The sequence below is a fragment of the Hypomesus nipponensis genome, chromosome 5 (genome assembly GCF_054491055.1).
Source record: "Hypomesus nipponensis isolate SF chromosome 5, ASM5449105v1, whole genome shotgun sequence".
NCBI lineage: Eukaryota > Metazoa > Chordata > Actinopteri > Osmeriformes > Osmeridae > Hypomesus > Hypomesus nipponensis.
This window is the reverse complement of record NC_140365.1, coordinates 13,124,530-13,150,692: the sequence shown is the minus strand read 5'-3', so window position 1 is coordinate 13,150,692 and position 26,163 is coordinate 13,124,530. Positions and strand designations below refer to the sequence as shown.

Sequence of the window (26,163 nt, the reverse complement as noted above, 5' to 3'; positions counted from 1 at the left end):
CTTTTTATCTGTCCTATCAAGACAGAACCTTTTAGTCGACCCGTTTGTTAAAGAGGGTTTCTTGCTGTGCAATAACAATGTGGTCTGACATTGGTATTACAAATAAAGCCTGTATTCTATACTTGAACACTGACAATAATTTTTCCATCTAAGGTAGCTAGTTCTCAGTTCCGATGTTGTTAACCATTTTGTGGATGAACAAGGCTATGGTGATCCAAAGACGATTGATGGTCAAACAGGAAGGAAGTCAAACTGGTCTATCAACTTACTCCCCGCTTCAACTATAATTGTCACAAATAAACAGCTGAGATCAGTAGGAAGACAAGGGGAGTGGTATCAGTAGGGATGAGTAATGAGTCTCTATGAAGACAATAAGCATATTATCATGGCTAAGTCAAACACCGCCACCGCTGCCAGAGCAAGACAGGCAGCTTGGCAAAAAAAATTGCCGACAAGCTATGCGTATTTTGGTAAAATGTAGGCTATAGGCTCATCTTAAGTGCCTTATTACCCCAATCAATCAGATCACATTTCTTTAAATGTGCCTGCTGGCAGTAGGCTTAATGGTTCTGTTCTGTTTTAGGACTAGGTCTTACAATCCCTGGTTGATTTGCACTCCTGAGATGTGAAGTGGGTTGAAGCAGACATTCGAGGTGTTTCTGGTTAAGAGTCATGGTGCTGTCTGTGGGACAAAAGGGTTGAAAAGCCTCATTGGAGTCATCAGGTGGGCACCCTCCTTCCCCGGTGTTTCCATGATAGGCCCACAACACCTCCAGAGGGCTCATCGGCAACACCTGGCGTCCCAGATGTGCCCCCCTCTGCTTTAACCCTTCTGCTCCACAGATGCTATTTTGGGGTCCAGGTGGCATCTTTCCTCTTCACCCACAGCCACCGGCTTGCCCATTCAGCAGCGCTTGAGAGGGCTTTGATGGCTTGGCGTTGGGCTTGGCCTCGAATTCCCAAATCCCTAAGCAGCCTGGTAGTTGTCTTAGCCACAAAGCCTCTGCAGCCGACTTCCACTGGGCAAACTTTGGCTTTCCAGCCACGTAGCTCAGCATCAGCTGCCAACTCAGCATACTTAAGGCTCTTTCGTTCGTAGGCCTCCTCTACAGCGTCCTCCCAGGGCACAGTCAGCTCTATGATGTACAACTTCTTAGTTGAGGAGGACCAGAGCACAAGGTCTGGTCTGAGGTTCGTAGTGGCGATCTCTGGTGGAAAGTAGAGCCTTTGACTCAGATCCACCACGAGCCTCCAGTCTCGCGCTACTCCCAGCTGACCGAGGTCTGATGTTGTACTGGCCTTGGTCTTAGTTGGCTTTGCACCTTCACAGACAAAACCTCTTGCAGATGTAGGATGGGATGATGGGGGTAGGGCATTGATGGTCGTTCTTCTGGTCTCCAGCATAGCTGCAAGGCACTTCAGCACTTGGTTGTGCCGCCAGGTGTAACGGCCTTGAGTCAGGCCTGTCTTGCAGCCAACCAGGATGTGTTTAAGGTTTGCTGAAGACGAGCAGAGTGGGCACGTTGGGTCTTCTCCATACCATTGTTGAAGGTTACTGGGAGATGGCAAGACATCATACGTTGCTCGTAAGATGAAGCTGGTGTGACATGCTTCCATATTCCACAGTTCCTTCCAAGAGAACTTCCTTCTCTCAACTCCCTCCCACCTCATCCACTGTCCCTGTTTCGATTGGGAGACAGCCTTTGCGCACCTTGTTGCCTGCTCTTGCCGGCGCACCTCCTCAACGACCAGACCTCTGCGCTGAGATGGAGCTGCCTTGTGCCAAGATGGTCCGCTCTCTCCGAGGCCAAAGCCTCCTCTCCCCTGTTGTAAAAGGCCAATGATGTCACGATGCCTTAGGTCTGCCTTTGCCTGCTGTGTAGCTGCGCTTGGAGTCCATTTCCTTCCGGTCGCCAGAGTAGGAGGAAATTAAACATCAAATGAGATCTTGCTAGCAAAAATAGTGATATCAACTCTTTCAGAATAAGTAGTATAAAAACAAGACCAAGGAGTATCTAATTGATAAGAATTCATAGACACTTATGAGGATATATGTAGGCCTACTTAAAGCACTTATATCATGTACTATTTATGTGTATATGCATGTAGGTCTATGTGTAAATCAAATATTTGATTTCATTGAACATAGCCAGGGAATATGATGAATTGATTCATCAGCTGGTTAAGCGCAAATAGCCTACACTTTTCTTACAGCAACGCATGCACCTTTCAGGCGCAAGGTTCATTTGTTTGAATGATTATCAAATGCGATGCACAAATTTAATTTGTGATTCAGAAATGTAACGCAATTCACAAATAAAATATAGCTGCAAGCAGCAATGTGGTGGCCAAGCAGGTCAGATGACCCAGAAGAAACTTTCGACATCTAGTGACTGTGGTTTACCTGGCTTCCTTTGCAGTGGCTCACAGTCTCGCTAAACAGAGATCCAGAGACATGACAAGCTTGTCAGCTTTGGCTGGCTTCAAACCTCTGTCGTTGACGTTTCCAGGACACCAATTTATCCTCCTGAGCTATTCTCAGTGCTGGAAATCACAGATGTCAGTTACTGGGTAAAAATATTAGCAGTTTTTTCCTGTGGCAAGCGAGGTCAGATTTGGCCCAAGTTTAAACAGCTGTAATTCAGTTCTATTTTGACATGTCACAGTGATTGTGGTCTGAAGATCTGTGCCAAATTAGGTGAATTTTTGATATTCACCAAAAACGTTTTATTCATTCATTCAGAATGGCGGCCACATCAATTCAGCTGGTATCACTATTTAACATGTGTCAGACATGGGATCGCCCCCTAGCGGTTAGATGACACAACCTTTTGTGGATCTCTTTGGAACAGGGTCCCGAACACCTGTACCAAGTTTGATGTCAATTCAGTAAATATTTCCTGAGATATGATCTCACTTCCTGTTTTGGCAGCTTCATCGCCGACTTTGATCAGCTTTGCCGGAAAAACCTTTTTGAAAATCAAAAACCATGTGAAAACGTTTGTGAGGCTTGATCTGAAGATAATTGGTGCCAAATTTTTTTCTTGTTGCAGCGGCACATAGAGGTGACGTGGCATGACCTATTTTGGACTTTTTTAGAACAGGGTCCCTAGTCCCTATACCAAATTTGTTGTCAATGCAGTAAGAGGTGCTGAGATATGACCTCACTTCTTTTATGGTGGCTTGGTTGACGACTTTGTTTGGCTGTTCCAGTCAAAAGGTTTAGATAATCAAAAAAACATGTGATGTCTTTTGTGAGGCTTGGCCTGAAGATGATCTGTGCCAAATTTGGTTAAGATTGGACAAACCTTATAGGAGAGGTAGCGAAAAAACGTTACATTCAAAATGGCGGCCACATCAATTCAGCCACATACATTTGATGTGGCTGTAACTAACAAACAGTTGCGAAAATCAAAGCTCCAGGGGATAACTTTTGTGAGGCTTGGTCTGAAGATCATCTGTGGCAATTTTGAAGAAGATTCGACAACAATTGTAGGAGGAGTAGCGAAAAACTTTTTTCCTTCACATTCAAAATGGCGGAGAATCTATAGAACTGGGTATGATGTCATAGAGTGCGTTGAACTTGTCTTGATCTAGGGAATCCAACAATACCTCATTTTGGACAATGCGGCATATGGTTCAAAGGTAACGTGTGGAAACACACCTTCAACTTTCACCCATTGGTGGCGCTAGAGGGTTGGAATGGGAGGCATGAAAATTGGTGAAATTGATGAAGGGACAGGTCCCAAAGAGTGTGCCAAATTTCACAACTTCTGACCATACGGTTCTAGGGGCTCCTATTGACTCCCATGGCAGAAGAAGATGTATAATAATAATAAATATAACTGCAAGCAGTAATGGCGGATTCCTCCAAACACTGCGAACCATTGAACAATGTTTATTCTTGACAAATTGTAACTGTATAGAAAAATGTATGCTGCAGAATTGCATACCAAATCTGAAATGCAATACCATCAAGATCCACAAGGGCCTTTATTTCAAGCCAGTAAGTGTAGGAAGGGGGCTTGGTGAGCTTATCCATTCCAGAAAGCCTTATATCTTTATGCATTAAGGCGTGGCCTGTAGCGCCACCTATGGGTAATGGTGGGCCATTTGTGGTGTGGTAGTTACTCTTGGCCTATACTATTAATATTTCAGGATTTTAAAAACTTTTTACCATTGCACATAAAATCGGAAATGCAATACCAACAGGATCCACATGGGCTTTGGGTAAAGTGTGGTAGTTACTCTTGGCCTGTACTGTCAATGTGTCAGGATTTAGAGACCTTTTTACTATTGCATACAAAGTAGGAAATGCAATGACACCAAGGTCCTCAAGGGCCTATGCTGATATTCAAGGAATGAGTGTGGGCTTGGTAAGCCCACACAGTCCTGATATGTTACGTGTGTGTCTTGCCAAGCCCGCGCGTGTCAAGGGAAGAATGAGTGTGTGAGAATTTGGAGCATGCGCGGGGAGGAGCAGGGGACACATTTCATTGTAAATTTCCTTAGAAATTAGCCAAGCATGCATGTTTCAAAGATTCACCAAAAATCTACCTTTTATCTTAGAGTCAACTTTTTCTCAGATTTGTGTACTAAACATTCTCAAGAGTCTTCATATGAACTTGTTTGACTGGCTTACGTGTAAAGCATTGCGAACCATTCAAAAATGTATATTCTTGACAAATTGTAACTGTATAAAAAAATAAATGCTGCAGAATTTCCAATGGGATACCAAATCTGAAATGCAATAACATCAAGATCCACAAGGGCCTTTATTTCAAGCCAAGAAGTTAAGTGCTTTAATCTTCACAAGAAGTGAAGTGCTTTGTGCTTTAGGGCGTGGCCTGTAGCGCCACCTATGGGTAATGGTGGGCCATTTGTGGTGTGGTAGTTACTCTTGGCCTATACTATCAATGTTTCAGGATGTTTTTAACTTTTTACCATTGCATACAAAATCGGAAATGCAATACCAACAAGATCCACATGGGCTTTTGTTAAAGTGTTGTTGTTACTGTTGGCCTTTACTATCAATGTTTCAGGATTTGGAGAACTTTTTACCATGGCAAACAAAATCTGAAATGCAATACCATCAAGATCCACAAGGCCTTTGCAAAAGACCAAGGAATGAGTGGGGGCTTGGTAAGCCCACACTCTCCTGAAATGTTGCGTGTGCGTCTTGCCAAGTCCGCGCGTGTGTCAAGGGAAGACCTATGGGTAATAGTGGGCCATTTGTGGTGTGGTAGTTACTCTTGGTCTATACTATCAATGTTTCAGGATTTTTATAACTTTTTACCATTGCATACAAAATCGGAAATGCAATACCAACAAGATCCACATGGGCTTTTGTTAAAGTGTTTCTCGGCCTACACTATCATTGTTTCAGGATTTGAGACCTTTTTACCATTGCATACAAAATCGGAAATGCAATACCATCAAGAGCCACATGGGCCTTTGCTAAAGACCAAGGAATGAGTGGGGGCTTGGTCAGCCCACACTCTCCTGAAATGTTGCGTGTGCGTCTTGGCCGCGCGTGTGTCAAGGGAAGGCTGAGTGTGTGTGAGATTTTGGAGCACGCGCGGGGAGGAGCAGGGGAGACATTCATTGGAAATTTGCCTAGAAATTAGCCAAGCAAGCATGCTTCAAATATTCACCAAAAATCGACCTTTCATCTTACAGTCAACTTTTTCGCAGATTTGTGTTATGAACATTCTCAAGAGTCTTCATATGAACTTGTGATTGAATCAGAGTATCAGTTTTTGACAGGCTGATGTGTATAGCATTATTTTAGCGGTAGCGATAAGTTCAATTTGCTTTATATCAATCATTTTTAGAGATATGAATTTGCCTTTGCACATGGTAACATGTTGTAGTGTCTTCCTCCGATCTACCAAGTTTAGTGTTGATATCTCAAAGATTTGCTGAGACATGACTTCACATCCTGTTTGGCGGCTTTTCTGATTAATTTGATTGGCTGTACCGGACAGACGGTTATGAGGATCAAAATTCCTTTGATAACTTTTGTGAGGCTTGGTCTGAAGATCATCTCTGGTGATTTTGAAGAAGATATGACAAAAATTGTAGGAGGAGTAGGCTTTCAAAGGTTTTTGATAAAAACGGAAATGGCGGGAAGTCTATATAACCGGAAATTAACGCCATGGTGTGCGTTGAACTCGGCTTGATCCAGGGAATCCAATGGTACCTCATTTTTGAAAATGAGTCATACGGTTCAAAAGTTGCGTGTGTAAACACAAGTCCAACTTTGACCCATTGGTGGCGCTAGAGTGGTCTAATGAGAGACATGAAACTTGGTGTAGGTATAGAAGAAACTGTCCTTAATGAGTGTGCCAAATTTCACAAAAAGTTGTCGATGGGGTCTAGGGGCTGCCATTGACTCCCATGGTACAAGAATTACAAATAATAAAACCACCAATAACAATAGGTTTCCTCCTTACGGAGGAATCCTAAATATAGCTGCAAGCAGCAATGGAGGGGCCAAGCAGTCCAAAACAGGACAAGGCCTCCATAGCACTTGTGCAACAATTAAGTCACAGCAACCTGTTGCACTCATGCAACACACCAAGTTTGGTTGAAATATCTGTTTGCGTTCAAGAATACTGAGTGTTCAAATGTTTTTTTTTTCTGGTATAAAACCAAATGCGTCCTATGCTCCTTGTGGGAACGAAGGAACCGAAGTCTGGTGATAATCGGACACATTTTTGTTGAGTTATGCGCTCACGTGTCTTTTGCGGCTTCGCCGCCACCTTTGATCGGCTCTACCAAACAAACGGTTTTGAAAATTGAAAATCCAATCCGACACCATTGTGAAGCTTGGTCTGAAGATCATCTGTGCCAAATTTAGTAAACATTGGACCAAGTTGGGGGCGTGCAAAACGTTTTTACACTTTTCCATTAAATCCAAAATGGCGGCCGTGTCAATTCGGTTGTTATGAAATATTATCGATTGTCAAGATTGATATCTCACAAGACATCAACAGACAATAAATTACTTTATTAAGGTATTAACACTTCAACAGTTATTAGCCAAAACACGTTTTTGCTTCCTGCCACGACCCCTTTTAGTCACATGACAAAATCTTTGGAGGACATCCTCAGAATAAGGTTCCGAGGCGGCGGTCCAAATTTGGTGTCACTGCCTAAAAGAACTGCTGAGATATGACTTAACTTCCTGTTTGGTGGCTTTTCTGCTGAATTTGATTGGCTGTCACGGACAAACGGTTGTGAAGATCAATATTTTCTACCATACATTTTTTGAGGCTTGGTCTGAAGAGCATATCTGGTCATTTTGAAGAAGATTTGTCAAAATTGTAGAAGGAGTAGGCTTTCAAAGGTTTTTGATAAAACCAGAAATAGCAGAAAATCTATATAACCGGAAATTGACCCCATAGGGTGTGTTGAACTTGTCTTGATCCTGGGAATCCAATGGTACCTCATTTTTAAAAATGGGTCATACGGTTCAAAAGTCCAACTTTGACCCATTGGTGGCGCTAGAGTTCCCAAGTACGGGACATGAAACTTTGTGAATTGGACCAAGGGACTGTCCCTAATGAGTGTGCCAAATTTCACAACTTTTGACCAAGCGCTTCTAGGGCCTGCCTTTGGACCCCATGGCGGAAGAATAATAATAGAAAAACTAACAATTACAATAGGTGCCTCGCAGCTTCGCTGCATGGCCCCTAATAATAATAATAATAAGAAGAAGAAGAAAAGATAGAAACACTTAAGTGGCTTAGCCGCTTCGAGGCTTGGCCACCAATGACCCCAATACGCTGGTTGTGTTCGACTTCATGCAGCACCGGTGGTGCCGACAGCCTGCATGAAGTTGAACGCACCCATACTGTGACGTTTGAGAACCTAAAACTCTGTTTAAGCTAGTGCACACGCAAACACAAAAACTGAGTTTTCAGAAATCTCCACTTTGGCCGGAGTTTTTAGAGATGATATTTCCGTGATAAAACCTCAGTTTTCGTGTAAATGAAAGGCCAAACCGCATGAAAATACACGCGTTTTCTTCCGTGTACACTGGGCCTGAAGCAAGTAGCTTTATTGTCAATTTCTTCACGTCAAGACATATACAGGAATCAATATGACGTTTCCCACTCTCCCACAGTGAAACATAAAAAGCACAGGCACAACAGACAAGACATTTCTTAAAACATAGCGTTACATATTTACATACAGCAGCATAAGCTCATAAAGCATAAAGCTTGCTGCGGCGTGTGATATTTGCAATGTACGGCCCGAGAAGGTCTTGCAAATAAATGAGGCCTTTGATGGCTGAATCGATGTCACTCAAACAAGAACTCATCCGTGTGAAATAAAGGATCCTGGCGATTACGAAGAACTTTATTGGTATGGAAAGCTAATCGAACTAGAATATATCTCCTTGGTCAACTGGGTCTCTCAAAAAGGGAGCTGCCAATTATTTTCCGGGGGTGTGGCAATCCAGCTACACTTACGTTAGCCTGCTCTGGAGCAGGTTAGTGCTAATTGATATGTTACTATGGTGATTTATCGAAAATTGCTTCCACGAACCAAAAAGAGGGGCATTTTTTATCTTAGCCTGAAAATTAGCTCGCTAAACAGCTTAGCGAGCTATGACAAATACCCCCCTGTGCCATAGCCAATAAATCAATATAAACACATTTTCAAGTACTTCCTCAATATCTTTGTCAAACATTACCACAGAAACTTCAGACCTGTTTCACATTCTTCTAATAGCCTACTAGCTGACCAAGTTGTCCAAGTTTTGGTTTGGTGATGAAGTTGATTATTAATTAACCCATAGACAAAAAAAACACATTTTCCAGTATTTCCTCAATATCTTTGTCAACAATGAGCATAGAAACTTCAGACTTGTTTCACATTAATCTACTCCTAGCTGACCAAGTTCTCCAAGATTTGGTTTGGTGATAAAGTTGATTATTGATTAACCCATGGCCAATAAATCAATAAAAACACGAATATTTCAGTATTTTATCAATATCTTTGTCAAAAATGAACATAGAAACTTCAAACTTGTTGCACATTCATCTACTACTAGCTGACCAAGTTGTCCAAGCTTTGGTTTGGTGATAAAGTTGATTATTGATTAACTCATATCCGATAAAAACACCATTATATCTGTATTTCATCAATATCTTGAACATAGACACTTCAAACTTATTTTGAGGAAATACTGAAATATTTGTGTTTTTATTAACTTATTGGCTATGGCCCTGGTTAATCAATAATCGTCTTTATCACCAAACCAAAGCTTGGACAACTTGGCCAGATAGTAGTAGAAGAATGTGAAACAGGTCTGAAGGTTCTATGTTCATTTTTGATAAATATATTGTGGAAATACTGGAAAATGTGTGTTTTTATTGGCTATGAGTTAATCAATAACCATCTTTATCATCAAACCAAAGCTTGGACAACTTGGCCTGCTAGTATTACAAGAATGTGCAACAAGTTTGAAGTTTCTATGTTCATTTTTGACCAAGATATTGATGAAATACTGGAAAATGTGTGTTTTTATTGATTTATTGGCTATGGGTTAATCAATAATCAAGTTTCTTATATACTAGTGTAATAATTGGACTAATACGCTCTTCCTATTGATCCAGAGATGTTCTCAAAAGTCAATAAATCCGTTTATTGACTTTTGAGAACGTCTCTGGACCAATAGGAACAGCGTACTAGTTTATTGACTCCCAAATGTTCGCAGAGGTAAATACACGTTTTTAACCAACCAGAGAGTTGTTCGCAGAGGTCAATAAACGTTTTTGCGGACGTAGCAACAAGCGGTTGCCTTGGAGATGTAGCAATTGACCTTAACGACGTGGCATCCGCTCGGCAACAAAATAGCCTAAATTGCCTTAAGAACCCCTAAAACAACCAAATATGGTTTTTGCACAGGTCCGCAAACGCCCCGCAATCGCTTCCCGTTTTAAAGAAGTATCCGAAGCAGACAGAAAACAAATTCTGGTTGAAAGAAATAGCTCAAATACGAACACAGCGACTAAAAACAAAAGTTAATTTCTGTGATATCTCAGCCATAGTTCTGTTCACGACTTAAAGTATTTGTTATTGAAACTCCACAGTTGTTGATATGTTGCCTTGGAGATGTAGTGACGTCACCAGTGAAAGTGCAGCTGATTGCTCTAACAACATGGCGTCTGCTCCAGATTCGACGTGTTTGATTGGGATCTTCGTACGTATTGTTGTAGTATATAAGAAACCAAATGTTTACTCTTAGACCGGTCAGCAAACGCTTTGTCGCCTCGATTTGTTAAAACGATTTGTTTGTAAACCTCGACCTACGGTCTCGGTTAACAAACGTTTTAACAAATCTCGGTTTACAAAGGCGTTTGCAGACCTGTCGAGGAGTAAACATTTGCTGTTTTATCACCAAACCAAAGGTAGGGTACATCTGTAGTGGACAGATTTAGATTTAGCTAGAGTGAGGATCCATTGTGCCTCTATATGCTCCTTTTAGCCAGCCTCCTCCTGAGAGCAACATGTTCCCCTTGTTCTATTTTACATCTGTTTTACTTAAGAAATAGAAAAGTATCGATAGTGGTATCGATAAAGACTCGAATCGTTAAGCAGTCTCGAAAATTGTATCTATATTGATAAAAATTAACAATACCCATCCCTAGGTATCAGTTATCTTCATTATTTGACTTATGTAAACATTGTAGAGTGCACAGGTCCTGTTGGCTTGCACTGAGAGGCCATACGTCACAAGCTTTTCCCTGTTTAAACACATCAATGTGTTAGGTGAGGGGAACCCTGGTGACCCTTTGCAGGCCAGTAACAACATATTGATTTGGGTGTAATAAGGTGGTAACTGCTACAAAGAGGGGAACATATTTTATACAGATATGAGCAAGATTTAGGCTTTGTAAGGGAACATGAGGCTGTGTAAACTCAAGCAACTGTGATGGATGACTTTGCTACTGTCAAAAAAACAATTGTTGCAAAAGCACCTGGCAACTAGTCATTAAAAAATGTATGCAATTGACAATTACTGACAAAAGTACTTTTTACAGAACCTCCCAACAGCGATACGGGAACATGATATCCGAGGATACAGTCAATCTTGCACAGCACACATTGATCTGGAGTCAAGCCGTAGCTCCAGAAAGTCCATATTATGTTGAACTGACGGGTATGATAAAGCCAATTTTCGACTGTTGTCATCCTTGGAACAGGTTTTGCCTTGCATCATCAGACACTGGTTTGGGTGACAGCGTCACCCAAGAAAGATGAAAAGGGATCCACCACTCTTGTGTGGCCTGCCAACACAACATCTAGACAGTTTTGCCTCATCCTGCATGGCCTGGACATAGGTAGTCTAGCTGAAGAAGATACACAGGGAGTAGTTTGAATTACTTTAATGAAGCACTCATAGAAGACAGCTGTCGCAGAAGGTTCCAAGCCTTAAAATGCAGTCAATGGGATGAAAGTCCGTATCCTTTTATCAATGTGGGGAGAGGCTGGAGGGAAGGTCAGAGCTCTGGGCCTCCCTGCTGGTGTGTGTGCTTGCGTGCGTGCGTGCGTGTGTGGGCAGGGGGTTCAGACAAGGGACTTCACTAGAGCCACCATGTGGTCAACTCCGCAGACCACATCCACCACATGACCTGGCACGGTTACCTAAAACCACAAAAAGACCAAGTAAATATGGTTTGAAAATGATTTGTTTGTTCAAAGCAATTGGAACCATTTGATCTAAAATTAAAAGTAAACTAGGCATAAGTAGAATATTGTACAAAACCATTGGTACACATAACTCACCCGCCATGGGAAGTACTGGTCGTCGTGTTTTCCAATACCCAGGCATCCTCTCACATTTTTGCCCCACACAAAAAGTTCCCCTTGGTCTATAACAAGAAACATTAAAATGTTTGAACGCTCAATCAAGTTATTCATATTGAATTGTTTCTGCCTACATACAGCTTATCACATTACAAATTAAATGGAACAGCATCTGTCAGCTCTGAATTTCAGGTCCACCTAAGTTAAGTCAATCTACCAAAACCGGTTCACCGACCTGTCACAGCAGCAAAGTGGTTCAGTCCACAGCGGATGCTTGAGAGAGTCACTGTGGGGTTAAATTCTGAGCGTCCAAACAGTGTAGGAGGGACCAGCTCAGGGGTCTGGGATTCAGACAGATTGGGGCCTTTTCCAAGAATTCCATAGCCCCACACAAACACTTCACCTCGTTCTGCAAGACAAAATGTTTCTGTATCTGCAGTGTCACACATTTCACATGGAAACACTATCTTACTAAGTCATTGTGAGTCTGATGAATAATGATTTTCTAATATAATTGTAAAAACATTATGAAAACTACTTGAGCTTACACTATTTTCACAACTCTCCCTAAAAGCTTTGCTAACCATTCAGTATGGCCACTTGTGTGCCTCCACATGCTGCCTGAGTCACCTTGCCCACCCCTTTGAGAGGCAAGAGTCGAGGAGAGCTGATCTAAAAAGGAAGGAACATATGGATATAAAACAAGTGTGCTTTGCACCACATAAGGTGCTTGTCTAAATACCTCTTCCATGCTTTCTGATACTTCAAGCTGTGATTTTTTTTAAATCTCATGACATGCTGTTTTTTGGATGCTTTTATATAGGCCTTAATGGTCCCCTAATACTGTATCTGAAGTCTCTTTCCCGAAATTCAGCCTTGGTGCAGAATTACAGCCACTACGATCAGTCCCACAATGAGCTTTCCTCAGGACCTGCAGTTTCTGTGTCTGTAGCTTTCAATGATATGAGGAAGAAAGAAGCGCGGCTAACCGCCATGCTTCGGTCATTTGCAAGCCATGATGTTGCAAGGAAAAACCAATACTGTGCTCGCACGGTCGTAGCTCATTTTCTCATTGATGAGCCAAATTCTCTGTGCGCAAAAAGCAGAGAAAGGGGAGGTAACCTTCCCTATTGTGACATCACAATAGGAATATATTAAAAACCGAGCGTTTCAGCTTTAATTTTCTCAAAGGCAGAGAAGAATACCCAGGGCTTGGTTTACACCTATCAAAATTTCTAGCCACTGGGGGACCAAAGGCAGGCTTGGGGAAATCATTTATGTTAAATAACCTCCTAAAGTGAACATTTCATGTCATGGGACCTTGAAGGTTCTCCTGCAGCTCTCAGATTTGTGATATACAAGATGTGATGTATCATGCATTGTGTCACCTGGGTTGCCTCAGTTACACACGCCAGCTGGAGGTACTCTGAGTTGCCCCAGCCATAGAGCTGTCCCTCTGCAGATACAGCCAGGCTGCAGTCTCCATAGGTTGTCACCTGGGTCACCTTCACCCCTGCCAGATCCCCTCTTACAGGTAAGGGTGTGGCAGACATGTCGAGGTGGCCCAGACCTGCAACCACATCACCATGACCCATGGCACAATTTGGTTCAGTTTCATAGGTAATTGTACTATATTGGTTTTGTACCAAAAAAATCTAAAGTAAGATTTATTTTGACCAGCCAACATCATTGAAGAAGGTAAATTGTACAGTGGCTCTACTTCAATCAATGCAGGGGGCTCAGAAAACACTATTACACTATATAGACAAAAATGGAAGGCTGTCCACAGAATGTTGGGAGTGTCTGTGGGATTTAGTGCCCATGCAACCACAAGAACATTAGGGAGTTTGGGGACTACTGTTGGGTGACTTTAACACTATGAAACACATTTGGGATAAATTCTAACACCATCTTCAAGCCAGGTCTATTCTCCCAACCGCAGTGCCTAAACTCCCTAATGCTCTTGTGGACGACTGGGCACTAAATCCCACAGAGAGACACCCAACATTCTGTGGACAGCCTTCCAAGGAGAGAAGCAGCTGTTATAAAGCTCCGGTAGTTGACATCATGCAATCCCACCATGCACCAGTCATCGCCATTTTGGCAGGAAAGTGGAGAGCCGAGTGGAGCGCCAGAGTATACATACCTACATATTATACATAGTTTAATATGCTGCCTATTTCAATAAACTTTGATTCAACATGATGGACAGCCCCTGTGCTCCGCGATACCAGAACCATCGGGAAAAAGATTAAGGGTGAGCATTTTATCAGATTCATAAAGATCCCGAGAGAAGAACCCCATCATTCCTGACTACCACCCATGGCTTCAACTGAGGATCATTCAGTCTCTGGGAATGACTGACCTGTAATAAATATGTAATGGCATTTTTGTGATGAAAAGTACACTGATATAATGTACGTTAGCCAACATTAGTAGCTAACCGTTGACAAACGTTGTACACACTAGCTAACTATACAAGTATAACACTGACTGCATTAACGTTAGCTACACATAGCAATTTTTAGCCGGTAGACTTCAAAGTTGAATATTCATCACTAATCTGATTGCTAAAGCTGATTGCATCCATTTATAACCCTCCAGGCTTTTGTAAGCTTTCAAAGACTCTCCAGAGTAGGACGAAGAAAAGTTGATTAGATAGTTGTAGCTAAATATCTGGATACTGAAGGTCAGGGAAGCTTTCTTTTTCACTTGTAAAGGTCGTAAGAATAACTCCGGGATCATTATATGGATCACTAATGTTTAATCGATCAAGTTTTGCTTTATAGCTATGTCTTTTGAATTAAAGTGCGCAGTGAACTCGGACAGGTTGAAATCTGTGCTGGCACCGTTCATTTTTGCTACTACTTTCCTGCCAAGATGGCGACGTAAACAGTCAAGTCACGTGACGTCCGGAGCGGAAGTCACGATGGGCGCGGCCATCCACGTACTCTCATTTCCGGTTGAGATACTTTCCACTTTATAATGGTACTAAAAGAGAATGTCTTAAACAGGCTCTGGTACTAATTTAAGGCTAATAGAGATGCCCAGCGTGAACTGTGCAGTTTGTGGCTGCCATTACAGCTGGAGAAAACTGAATCAGACCCTGTATTATCATTGTTTTGACCATGGAAAGAAGAGGTCCGAGTGTTGTGGGTGACATTTACTTTGCACCGACCTCCAACCAAAGTTGAGGATCTGCGTCCCTGGCTGAAGGTGCTGAATTAAAGAAATAATAAGTTTCCCTTTGTCTGCTCATATCACTAAAGTGTGTAATAAGAGATAAACTAGCTATATTTTAGTATATTTTAGTGCTCAATTTATGATATTAGTAAATGTAATGTAAAGCTGTTAAAACAATGCAGCAATCAAATTATTTAATGGATGCGTCTTTTTAATTGCCATTAGATAGGAGGGAAGATTACTAGTGCACAACATCTTGTAAGTTTTAACACGTTGCATAAATCTTGTACCCAAGACCCTCGATGAAAAAGTTGTTACTATTTATTATTACAGCACAATTTGTCACTCATACATTTGCAGTTTATGGCTAATAGCAGAGACCTGATGTAAAAACTAAAGCCTCAAGTAGATAAACAAGAAGCTAACGTTCTACTGCTAACAATGCTAGCTGGTCGGTTTTGCGGGGGAATCTCAAACACATGTACTGACTGTAAAATGAATCACACGACTGAAATCTAGAGGACCTAAGCTTTCAAACAAAGTATAGCAAATGCATATGGCCTGCAGTGAAATCGTTAGAACATCTTATGTTTGTGGCTAATGTAATGACTGCTTATTGCAGCACAGCGCAAGGCAGCGATCTGACAGGCAAACAAATTATATAAACACTTAAGTCGTTTTCAAGCCATCCAGTGAAAGGGTGTATTGTGGACTTGTTGTGGCACACGAACATAGCACATTTTGTACTAGGGCTGCAACAACAAATCGATTAAAATCGATTATTAAAACCGTTGGCAACAAATTTCATTATCGATTCGTTGTGTCGCGCAATTATTACACCACTCAATAAGTCGTGGAGATGATTGAGAGAAAAAAAAAAGTTTAGTTGAGCGCGGAGCAAAGCGGAGGTAGAGGAAAGACCATCGGAGAGACGTTGTTGTGTAACTTTGTTCTAAAACACATGGCAGATAAATCAGTACGACCTAAGTCATCCAACGTGTGGGAACATTTCACACTAAATACGTTGAAAAGGTGTGTTAATTGACCGAGGTGAAGTTAGTTTCATATTCGACATTCGTCTCACATTCGGAAGACGCTACTTAGCAGCTTCGCGCTAGGGACTGGGTGAAAACTACCCATACCATTTTGAAAAACGTAGACTTAAAATATTTTTATGAATCTCAAACCTCAGACAGACACCAAAGTATCTAAACAATGTATGGTATACTTCCACAGCCTTTAGTTTTTCAATTAAGTTTCAAATAAAATGATAGAAAATCACTGATCTTTGAAAATAGCTTAATCCTCGCAAATCTTAACTTTTGTAAAAGCTGTGTCAAACAATCATACATATACACCAGATTATTCTAATAAAGTCTGGCCTACTTCCACAACCTTTCAATTTTCACAAATGTTTTAAAGAAAACTCAAATAAATTGCTCATCTCTGATAATAGCATTAAATCCACGCTAATACTAATAACTTTTTCAAAATTGTGTGCCTGTTTGTGCACATTCTGAAGATGTTTTGCACTGTGAATTTGCACTGTCAGTTCTGTTTTTGAATAAAGGGTTGGAAATTAATGCTTTTTTGTTTTTTATCCAATTCATCGATTAATCAAGATTTTTTTTTTTGACAGATTAATCGATTACTAAAATAATCGTTAGTTGCAGCCCTATTTTGCACAAATCCACCTAATTATTTAATATTTTAGCAGCGGAAGTGCAAAAAGATGAAAAATGTCACTGTGAAACCGACGCAAGCAAGCACACCCTACAATTTCCTACAATTACCCTCTCTAGTTGCCTATGGATTCTAAATGGAATGTCATAAAAGCCCCTGTAGGTATAACGTGTCGGTGTCAAAATAATAAATATATTATAAAGTGTATGTATGGTCATTCGTCCAAATAAACTTTGAGAGTAGTACTTAGAGATAGATGTAGATATCTGAAAAAAAGAAATGTGGGTAATAAAATCCAAAAAGTAAACAACAAGTAGCTAAACTGATGAAGAGTATATGTATCAGGCAGCAATAATATTCAGAAACTTACACCAGGGTTGTGTGTATGTGTATGTGTGTGTACTGGATATACTTTCATACCAGTCTGTCCATCTGCCCCCCAACCACAGGCATACACCTTGCCTGTCTCAGTAAGGAACAGACTGTGGTCCTGCCCACACGCAACCTATAGGACAGACATGAAACTAGCAGCCATCAGATATAATGCAATCCTAACATGGAACATAAACAGTTTTCACTGGGTGTTGGAAAAATAATCATGCTTATGGGATGCTTATTCAGGGAATCCTATATGATAAACAAAGCATTACTGAAGTGTATATGCTTTGAAGAATAATATGAACACACCTGGGTTACAGTGCTGTCAAACCCCAACATTTTATGAATGACGTGACTGCCACTGCAACAAGATATTAAGATAGTGACACAAACCGAAAGAGATTGAGAGATGAGAAAAGAGAAAAGAGAAAAAAAATGCGAGAGATAACAGTTATCAATCTGTCATACAAGGAGGCCTGTCTCAACAGAAAAGGTCATCTCTTCCCTCCCAGCCATATTCTGCCAACAACACAACCATTTACAAAAAAGGTAAATTACAACAGTTCTTAGTTCATATATAATCTGAAAAACTTTTGACATTTGAGCACATTGTTTTAAGATTAGTAAGGAATTTATTAATCTGTTTTGTAATGGCGAAAACTAAGAACCGCTTGATGAGTGCTGGACTATAGTTCCTAGAAAGGTAATCCATGCCCTGCCTCCATTGATCTGACAGTGTGAGTCACAGCATGACTCAACACTCAGCAGAGAGGCAGGTGTGTTTTTGTTCATGTAAAGGTAGGTATATGGTATATGAATAGGTATGTGACAGATATATGAACAGACATACCTGTAGATTTCATCTTCCACTATCTTCCTCCCACATTGTCCATAGGCATTGTTCCCCAGAGTGAACACTTTGATGTGGGAGAGATAAAACGAGAGAAGGAGAAACATGTGGGTGTATGCACTTGCTGTTATGTAATTACTGGGGAGAATGATCAGGATTTCACGGCTGAGTACAGCATATGACCAATGCTTTCTGTTCATCCTTAAAAATAATTCATTTTAGATCTTAGACCCATGTAAATAGAAAATAGACCCATGTACTGTAATTGGATATTTAATACTGATGTCTAAATGTAGGTTAAATGTGTGTGTGTGTGTGTGTGTGTGTGTGTGTGTGTGTGTGTGTGTATATATATATATATATATTTACATTTACATTTAGTCATTTAGCAGACGCTCTTATCCAGAGCGACTTACAGTAAGTACAGGGACATTCTCCCCCGAGGCAAGTAGGGTGAAGTGCCTTGCCCAAGGACACAACGTCATTTGACACGGCTGGAAATCAAACCGGCAACCTTCTGATAAATAGCCCGATTCCCTAACCGCTCAGCCATCTGACTCCCATATATATATATATATATATATATATAAAAATACATTTTCCCTGAAGCAAACCAGGCGGCTTCATAGCTGCATCCATGTTAGCACGTCACGTTTGATGTGATAATTTCATACACAAGGCATACGCACAGGTTCGAAGACTCGTTCTCGCCCCGTACAGTGCAATTCAGCTAGGTATACACCCGCGCTAAATTATAAAGGTGAAAGTCATTATAGCTTGCGTAGTATAGACCCAGCTCCCAACCCAACTTTGAGAATAGATTAACGCAGATATTTTTTTTATTGCCTGATAAGTCTCATGTTAACGCAGAACGTTAACGCCGATAACGTCCCACCACTAATATATATATATATATATATAATAAATCATATATTAATTGCATATTAAATCGCAATTGCAATATTAGTCAAAATAATCGCAATTAGCTTATTTTCCAAAATTGTTCAGCCCTAGCATATATCCACATAACTTCACATCTCAGAAAGCATCAGAGCAAAATATAAATTAGGCTGTAACTTGTTAATTCAACTACAGATTCAAATTTTTGCCCAAAATAAATCTTAAAACTACATTCTGTGACAACAAACAACAACAGCAGAATTAACCTTTAGAGGAGTGAGTTCTAAATATTACCGACGCTGCCACCAGAGTCAGTTATTTTTTCAAAATGAAAGCTAGCTAGCTTTAGTTAGCTTCCGTTACCTAGCAACCTAGCATAATACTCGTAGCAATGCTACTACCTGCTAGTGTTACTTGTTAGCCTCCTAAATGTAAATTTTGAAGCCATACTATAGCGTTTGTCATACAGTTTTTGTCTATCGGAAAATAGTCGGTTGGAATGTTCAGAATCACATGTGTGGCGGTACTCTGTGGGGCCCGCTTTCGAACGATCTCATACGGGATGCTACTAATTAACGGGTTGAAAACTCAAAACTCAGCCATTATTGCCTCAGACATATTTGGCACAAAACAGACTTATTTGGCTGTCCAAGCCCACTCAAGTCCCTTCCGATGAATCCTCAATAAAACTGGCAGAGCAAACACTTCTGTGTATTTTGAGTGTACTTGGCTAGATGCATACAACAAATTGGAACAGTACTTGGGGTGACGTTTCACAAGTCACAAGAACACAATTACAAACAAGAATGCAGACTGCAAAAGGCCTTTGGTCAGCGGGAACAGATCTGCTTTCCCAGAAGTCATTGCATTGCATTCTCCGTCCTTGTTATCTTGCAAGACCATTCTCATAAAGAATGTTCTTCTCAAGAATACAGGCATGTTCTTAGTGTTTTTTGGATTGATAAACGGCCATGAGAGGGTGCCAAATTTCTGCGGGAAACCTTGAAGTTATAGTAGGATTTTAGTATTCCTCACCTCCCTCTGAGTCTGTCAGGATCAGTGAGTGGGCACGTCCGCAGGCCACCTGAACCACCCTGGTCTTCTGAGGCTTGTCAAGAGGGAGCGCCACTGGGGAGGGCTCCAGCACATAGTCATAGCTTTTATCTAGAAAGACAGGAGGATACAGATGAGTCCATAGCTCACTTAAACACGTTATGTTGACAATTAAGCAATTTTTTGCTAGCCAGTGCTAGTTTATTATGCCAACAGATGCAAAGTCATACTGAATTGTGCAAAGGAATTACATATCTAACCTATCAGATTGCTTGAATTGAGCTACCCGTTGTAAAAATGTTTTTGTCCTGAAGTTAAAATGGTGTGTAGCCTACTGTTTTAATGATCTTGAAAATCTACTCACAGCCAAAGCCCTCGCAAGAATACAGTAAATCTATGCAAGACAGTGCACATTTTAAACAAAATCTACATATGAAATGATAGTGATGCTCTATGCACCTTATTTTCTTTGTTGACCAGCTGTGTTGCTGACATAAGAGAAATAAATGAGGATATGAGGATAGGGAAGTGATGTAAGTCTTACAGCGATCATGTTGTGTGCGTTGGAAGCCCAGCTGAGAGTCTTTGTTGAGGCCCATGCCCCACACTTTGGCAAGGTCCTTGGTGTTGGAAGAGAGTACTGTGAACCCATACCCACAGGCTGCAGAGGTTATCTATGGAAAGACACAAGTTTTTTATTATAATAGTCTATGGCGATTTTTACTAATAAATAACATTATTTTCACGTTTCAAGGGTTTCTAGTTTGTCGTGTTCAAACTATCATAAAGGTACAATTTGGCTGTTTGGAAATTTGACCAACGAGCTTCTCCTCTGCCTAAATCTAAGCTAGATCCTAGTACCAAATCACTACGCAGCAACACTATTCTGCCTTAAAATCTCAAGACAATAAGTTGTTTTATGTCAATCAAACAGCTTACCTGATGCTCTGTCTCAAGACGGTAAGGTGTGAGCTGATATTTTCGAGGCTTTTTCCTGCCATTGTCAGGAACCACAAAGCTGGGGATACCAAGAGCACCGGTGTAGCTGAAACCCCACACATAGACTTTGTGGTTTGCCTTCCGGTGCTTTCCAACGTACTGAAACATCGGGCCCTCATTCTTCTCTTCGCGTATTGTGGGGGCACTGCTGGTTGCTGCATATCCACGACTCCTAAATCGACACCATTGTCGTGACCAATGGCGAACGGAAACCAGTGACATTTTCTTCGAACTTTAAATTTGTATCAACTATATCACCAGCAAGTACTAAATCTAAATACTAAAATGAGTGGAGGACTTAACTTCGCCATTAGTTAGGCAAGGTTCCAAAGAATTATGGTGTAACGTCTCAGTAATGGCAAAAATATTTTCACTTTGAAAACATTAGGAAAAGCCAGCTAGGTTAAAGATAATAGAAAGCTATTTAAATATGATATTATGTTCGTTAATCTTAGTTAAGAGCTAGGTTAATGTCTATTAACTATTCTAGGTTATAGTCTCCGTACTAATTTGAGAAACAGAAACAGATCAATTGTTTGCGAATGAAAGGCATGTTTGCGATGGAGGCAGCCATGACAGTCAACTATGCACTTTCCCCTTCGACTCAGTAAAAAAACAAAACAACAAACGCCATGGGGAGCTACCACCTATTGGCCCGGAGTGTACTAACACTGTGATGTGTCGTTCATGAACGATTCGTTCATTTCGTCAAGGACTCAGGAGTAACGAGTCCTCTCATTCTTGTGGACGCGCATCGGGACTGTTGTATTGGCTCAGTCGAGGAAACTGAAATTATACGTTTATTTCCCAACTGGGTCTTCGCGTACGAGTCTCTTTTTTCACGTGACCTGCATAGGTGTAGAGGAAACAGATACCTCATTCCCTGCCGAGTGACCGCTGTTAAGTATAGTAGGCTACGTGAATGATATTCGTTCACAAGTCATACTGACTGGTTTTGTTATTTTCACTTTACATTTACACTTACAGCTCAGAGCAGTGTAATTGTTTGCCGTGATAATTAAAGGATGTGATAATAAATGACCATTTCAAATCATACAAACTGACATGATCATTGTGTACGTGTGTATGTGTAAGGTCAATCGCACTGTGAAGCACTTTGGCCAGCCGTGTGGCTGTTTTTAAATGTGCTATATAAATAACATTTAACTTGAACTCATGACGCATTATTTTAATGCGAGTATTTTTCTTTTTAAATTGTATCTGCTGGGTTATATGCACCAACATATACATGAGAATATGGTAAATGTTTGCAGTGTACCACATATTGTATGGCGGACCAAACCTGCCATATTTACAAATGAAATAAATGTCCACATCCATGCATTTAGACAGAAATAAACGAATATATATATTAATTAATGCACAATTGTCAATCAATAGTTACATATATTTGACATTTATGTATTTATTTATTTTGTATTCATTTATGTATTGATTTATTCATTCATTTATATATTTATTCATTCATTCATTCATTCATTCATTCATTCATTGTTCCCAATATGATAATGAGAGGAGGCCAGTAGGCGTGGAAACTGATGTTCAGACATTGCAATCAATCCAGAGCCATAGATTCAATCTAGCTAACGCCTGGGACACACTGGCTGCGAAGCGCCCTGGAGCGCCACAATATACTACGAATGGCGCGATGCTGTTCACACTAGACGCGCATTTCTCCACGCCGGTCACCAAGCCTTTCACCTTCTCTGAGATTTTTTTTTCTACATGTAAAGCTGACATGGCTAACATGGCATAGGCTACAGGCTATTTAGGCAACTTGTTGCACCAACAATAACCGTCGCAACGGCATCCCATTCCCAACATAACGTGGCAACGTTTGGCTTTTGTTGCCGTAGTCTTTGTAAAATATGTGCTATGGGGCATACAACTCCATTTAGGACTAAGCTACTTTTCATCTTCGATGATTAACTTTGTGTCGTCAATCTTCACAAATTTCTCTTCTGCTTGATTGGGGGCTATATGCCAGATTGTCTATCTCGCTCTTACACACAGGACAAATATGTTGGTTTGACAATCAACAATCAGGATTTTTTATTTTTAAATGTTTACGTTTTTATCGGGGTAAACACATGGTTGGCCCGTCAGCGTAGTGAAGTTGGGTGTTAAGTGATAGCCCACAACTAACGTAGTAAAATCTTTATAACATGTTTGTTTATCCAAATATCATATATGGTGAATTAAATCTTTGTTTTCAACAAGGTCGTCCAGCCTGTGTAGGCTATGTTGTCCATGACAGCAAGGATGGATGTAAGGCTACATAATCGAATACAAAGAGTCTCGTCTCTCGTCTCGTCATCTTCCGCTTGTCCGGGGATCGGGTCGCGGGGGCAACGACCTAAGCAGGGAGGCCCAGGCTTCCCTCTCCCCGGCCACTTCCACCACCTCTTCCTGGGGGACCCCGAGGCGTTCCCAGGCCAGCCGAGTGACATAGTCCCTCCAGCGTGTCCTGGGTCTTCCCCGGGGCCTCTTCCCAGTGGGACGTGCCCGGAACACCTCACCAGGGAGGCGTCCAGGAGGCATCCTAATCAGATGCCCGAGCCACCTCAGCTGGCTCCTCTCGACGCGGAGGAGCAGCGGTTCTACTCTGAGCCCCTCCCGGATGACCGAGCTTCTCACCCTATCTCTAAGGGAGAGCCCGGACACCCTGCGGAGAAAGCTCATTTCGGCCGCTTGTATTCGCGATCTCGTTCTTTCGGTCACTACCCATAGTTCGTGACCATAGGTGAGGGTAGGAACGTAGATCGACTGGTAAATAGAGAGCTTCGCCTTTCGACTCAGCTCCTTCTTCACCACGACGGACTGATGCAGAGCCCGCATCACTGCGGACGCCGCACCGATCCGCCTGTCGACCTCGCGCTCCATTCTTCCCTCACTCGTGAACAAGACCCCGAGATACTTGAACTCCTCCACTTGGTTCAGGATCTCCTCCCCGACCCGGAGATGGCACTCCACCCTTTTCCGGTCGATAACCATGGCCTCAGATTTGGAGGTGCTGATTCGCATCCCAGCCGCTTCACATTCGGTTGCGAACCGCTCCAGTGAGAGCTGAAGGTCACGGCCCGATGAAGCCAACAGGACCACATCATATATACATGAATACAAAGAGTGGAAAACGATTAGCCAATGGTGTGTCAAATCCCGCCTACCTATTTTGATTGACACATCTCATTAACATATTGAGAAGAAGAAATACAGGAATGAATGAATGAATAAATGAATGAATAAATGAATGAACACGTGAATGAATAAATGAATGAATACATGAATGAATAAATAAATGAATAAATAAATGAATACACAAATAAATACATAAATACATGTAAATTATAAGGTACTATTGATTGACAATTGTGCATTAATTAGTACATGTATTCATTTATTTATGTCTAAATGCATGGATGTGGACATTTATTTATTCATTCATTCATTTTTAAATATGGCAGGTTTGGTCCTCCATAATATTCAGGCCAGGGAATTGGCAATAAAATGTTGAGAAAACCCCCCCTACCACCACCACCACCACCCATATCAAGTATGGGTAACTGCAGTCCTGGAGCCTCTCTGAAAGGGGGGTGTCAGGTGCAAGTGGGAGTTATGGGAGCATGTGTCAGGAGAGAACAAATGTGCTCTGTGATTGGCGGTCTCTATTATTGCTCTCTGTTTAAGACTAATTAAGGCCCTAATTAAGACTGGGACCCCCCTAGAAGAGGTATGAAACAACACGTCGGGGGCAGGGGCATAGCCGGAATAATATTTTTGGGTAGGCCTAGAAAAATATGGATGGGCATATATTAAGTTTTTTTTATATATTTACTTTGCGTTGTGCACCCAGTGCATACGTTTTCAGAGATATTTTCGTTTTCGGGGGGTTGATACATTTATTTGTTATATGGCAACGACAGTACCAGCTTTCTGCTAATGGGTAGTCATGCCAGCCGCGTATTGCCCTCCTCGCCGGTCAATACGGATCCGTATTGCCCTCTGACGTCAGCTTCAAAATGAGCGATATCGACGAGTCAGCTGCTGAGTTTTACTATCCAGATGATGCTGAAAAGATTTGTCATCGAAAGTGAGGATGAAGAATAGACTCTTTGAATCACTGGTGTCGTTATTTTGTGTTGAAATTAAAGCCATTTTAGCAGAACCATGTTGTCCGCTTTCTACCAAAAATAATGAGTTGCTATAAGGCAACACATGAAACACACCGTGAGAAGACTTGAGAGCTAGCTACAATTAGCCTAGTCACCATTTATTTTCGTTTACAAAATGAAAAGAAGCTAAAAATGCCATACAATAAACTACTAAGTAACCTCGACCGTTAGGTCATGCCGGGAAATATCAACGGCTTTGCCGATATGTTCCAGCCTCAGTTTGATATTTCCCGGCATGACCTCACTCTCGGTTAGTAAGTAGTTAATATCGTGCTTACCTGTAATAGTGAATATTACTTTACGCCCTGGAGAAGAAGTTGACCCCTCCGATTGTCATTGTATAATCTGCATTCTGAGTGTTAGAACAATATATCATACTGTGCCATTTGAATAAAACAATTTATAGATATAGCCTAAATATGACAATAAAAGTATTTTTGACGTTAGTAATTATGTTATGTATAAATATATGTAATACATAAGTTATGTATACAAGTAATACAAAAGTCTGACCACAATAAAAGAAAATGAGTAGTAATAAAATCCATCATATAGAATTCTACAAAAAATGTACTGCTCATGAAATTTAGTTTGATTGAAAATACAGTGCAGAGTTAAAACTTCCACCACATTTCACCCAGTGCAAATATATACAACACAATTAACCTTTACCTCAAAAGTTCAGTGCAAAACATGTAATTTAAAGGAAAAATTCCCCACAGCCAAAAACTATTTAGAGAAAAATACCAGGAAAGAAACCGCAGGAGGAGTCATTTGAGGAGGTATCCCCTCCTCCAGGGAGGATTTGGGTGCTGCAGGTTGGGCTTGGTGCCTGCGTGCTGGTAGTGCAGTGTCTCTGTGCATGTGGTGAGGGTTCCTGTGATGTCCAGGTGGGTGGGGTGGGGGGGAGGGGTGGGCAGACTTCCTGATGAAGGGGGTGGGGAAACTTCTTGGTGAGGCGGGGTGGTAACAGTTCTTGTGTGTGTGTGTGTGTGTGTGTGTGTGTGGGGGGGGGGGTGTCCTTTTTGGGGGCCCAGGGAGAGGGATCCCAAGTGCTGCAGCGGGTGTGGAGACTTTTGCCCCTGCTGGAGGGAGTGTGTA

General features: G+C 41.3%; 1 protein-coding gene and 1 long non-coding RNA gene across 2 annotated transcripts; one reads left to right on the top strand and one right to left on the bottom strand.

The window, feature by feature from the left end:
* Positions 1 to 8,985: 8,985 nt before the first annotated feature.
* On the top strand, positions 8,986 to 11,924 carry LOC146288751 (uncharacterized). The gene is made up of 2 exons (XR_014755166.1): positions 8,986 to 10,216; positions 11,058 to 11,924. It is a non-coding gene; the product is annotated as an uncharacterized LOC146288751 (long non-coding RNA).
* On the bottom strand, positions 11,388 to 21,415 carry rcc1l (RCC1 like). Its single transcript, XM_084698179.1, has 11 exons — positions 20,810 to 21,415; positions 20,415 to 20,544; positions 19,853 to 19,981; positions 17,918 to 17,984; positions 17,377 to 17,428; positions 17,110 to 17,194; positions 13,212 to 13,393; positions 12,408 to 12,495; positions 12,059 to 12,232; positions 11,803 to 11,888; positions 11,388 to 11,661 (listed from the first exon to the last, which is right to left on the bottom strand). Exons 1-11 carry the CDS (start codon positions 21,089 to 21,091, stop codon positions 11,584 to 11,586), a joined length of 1,353 nt encoding a protein of 450 aa, XP_084554305.1. The 5' UTR covers positions 21,092 to 21,415; the 3' UTR covers positions 11,388 to 11,583.
* Between the last annotated feature and the right edge of the window lie 4,748 nt (positions 21,416 to 26,163).

Bases quoted from the DNA above. Each gene is read 5' to 3' on its own strand.
- rcc1l (XM_084698179.1), bottom strand. From the start codon at position 21,091: ATGTCACTGGTTTCCGTTCGCCATTGGTCACGACAATGGTGTCGATTT. The intron at 20,545-20,809 runs GTAAGCTGTTTG...GTCTTTCCATAG, and splicing joins GTCTTGAGACAGAGCATCAG to ATAACCTCTGCAGCCTGTGG. The intron at 11,889-12,058 runs GTCGGTGAACCG...TTCTTGTTATAG, and splicing joins CCACTTTGCTGCTGTGACAG to ACCAAGGGGAACTTTTTGTG.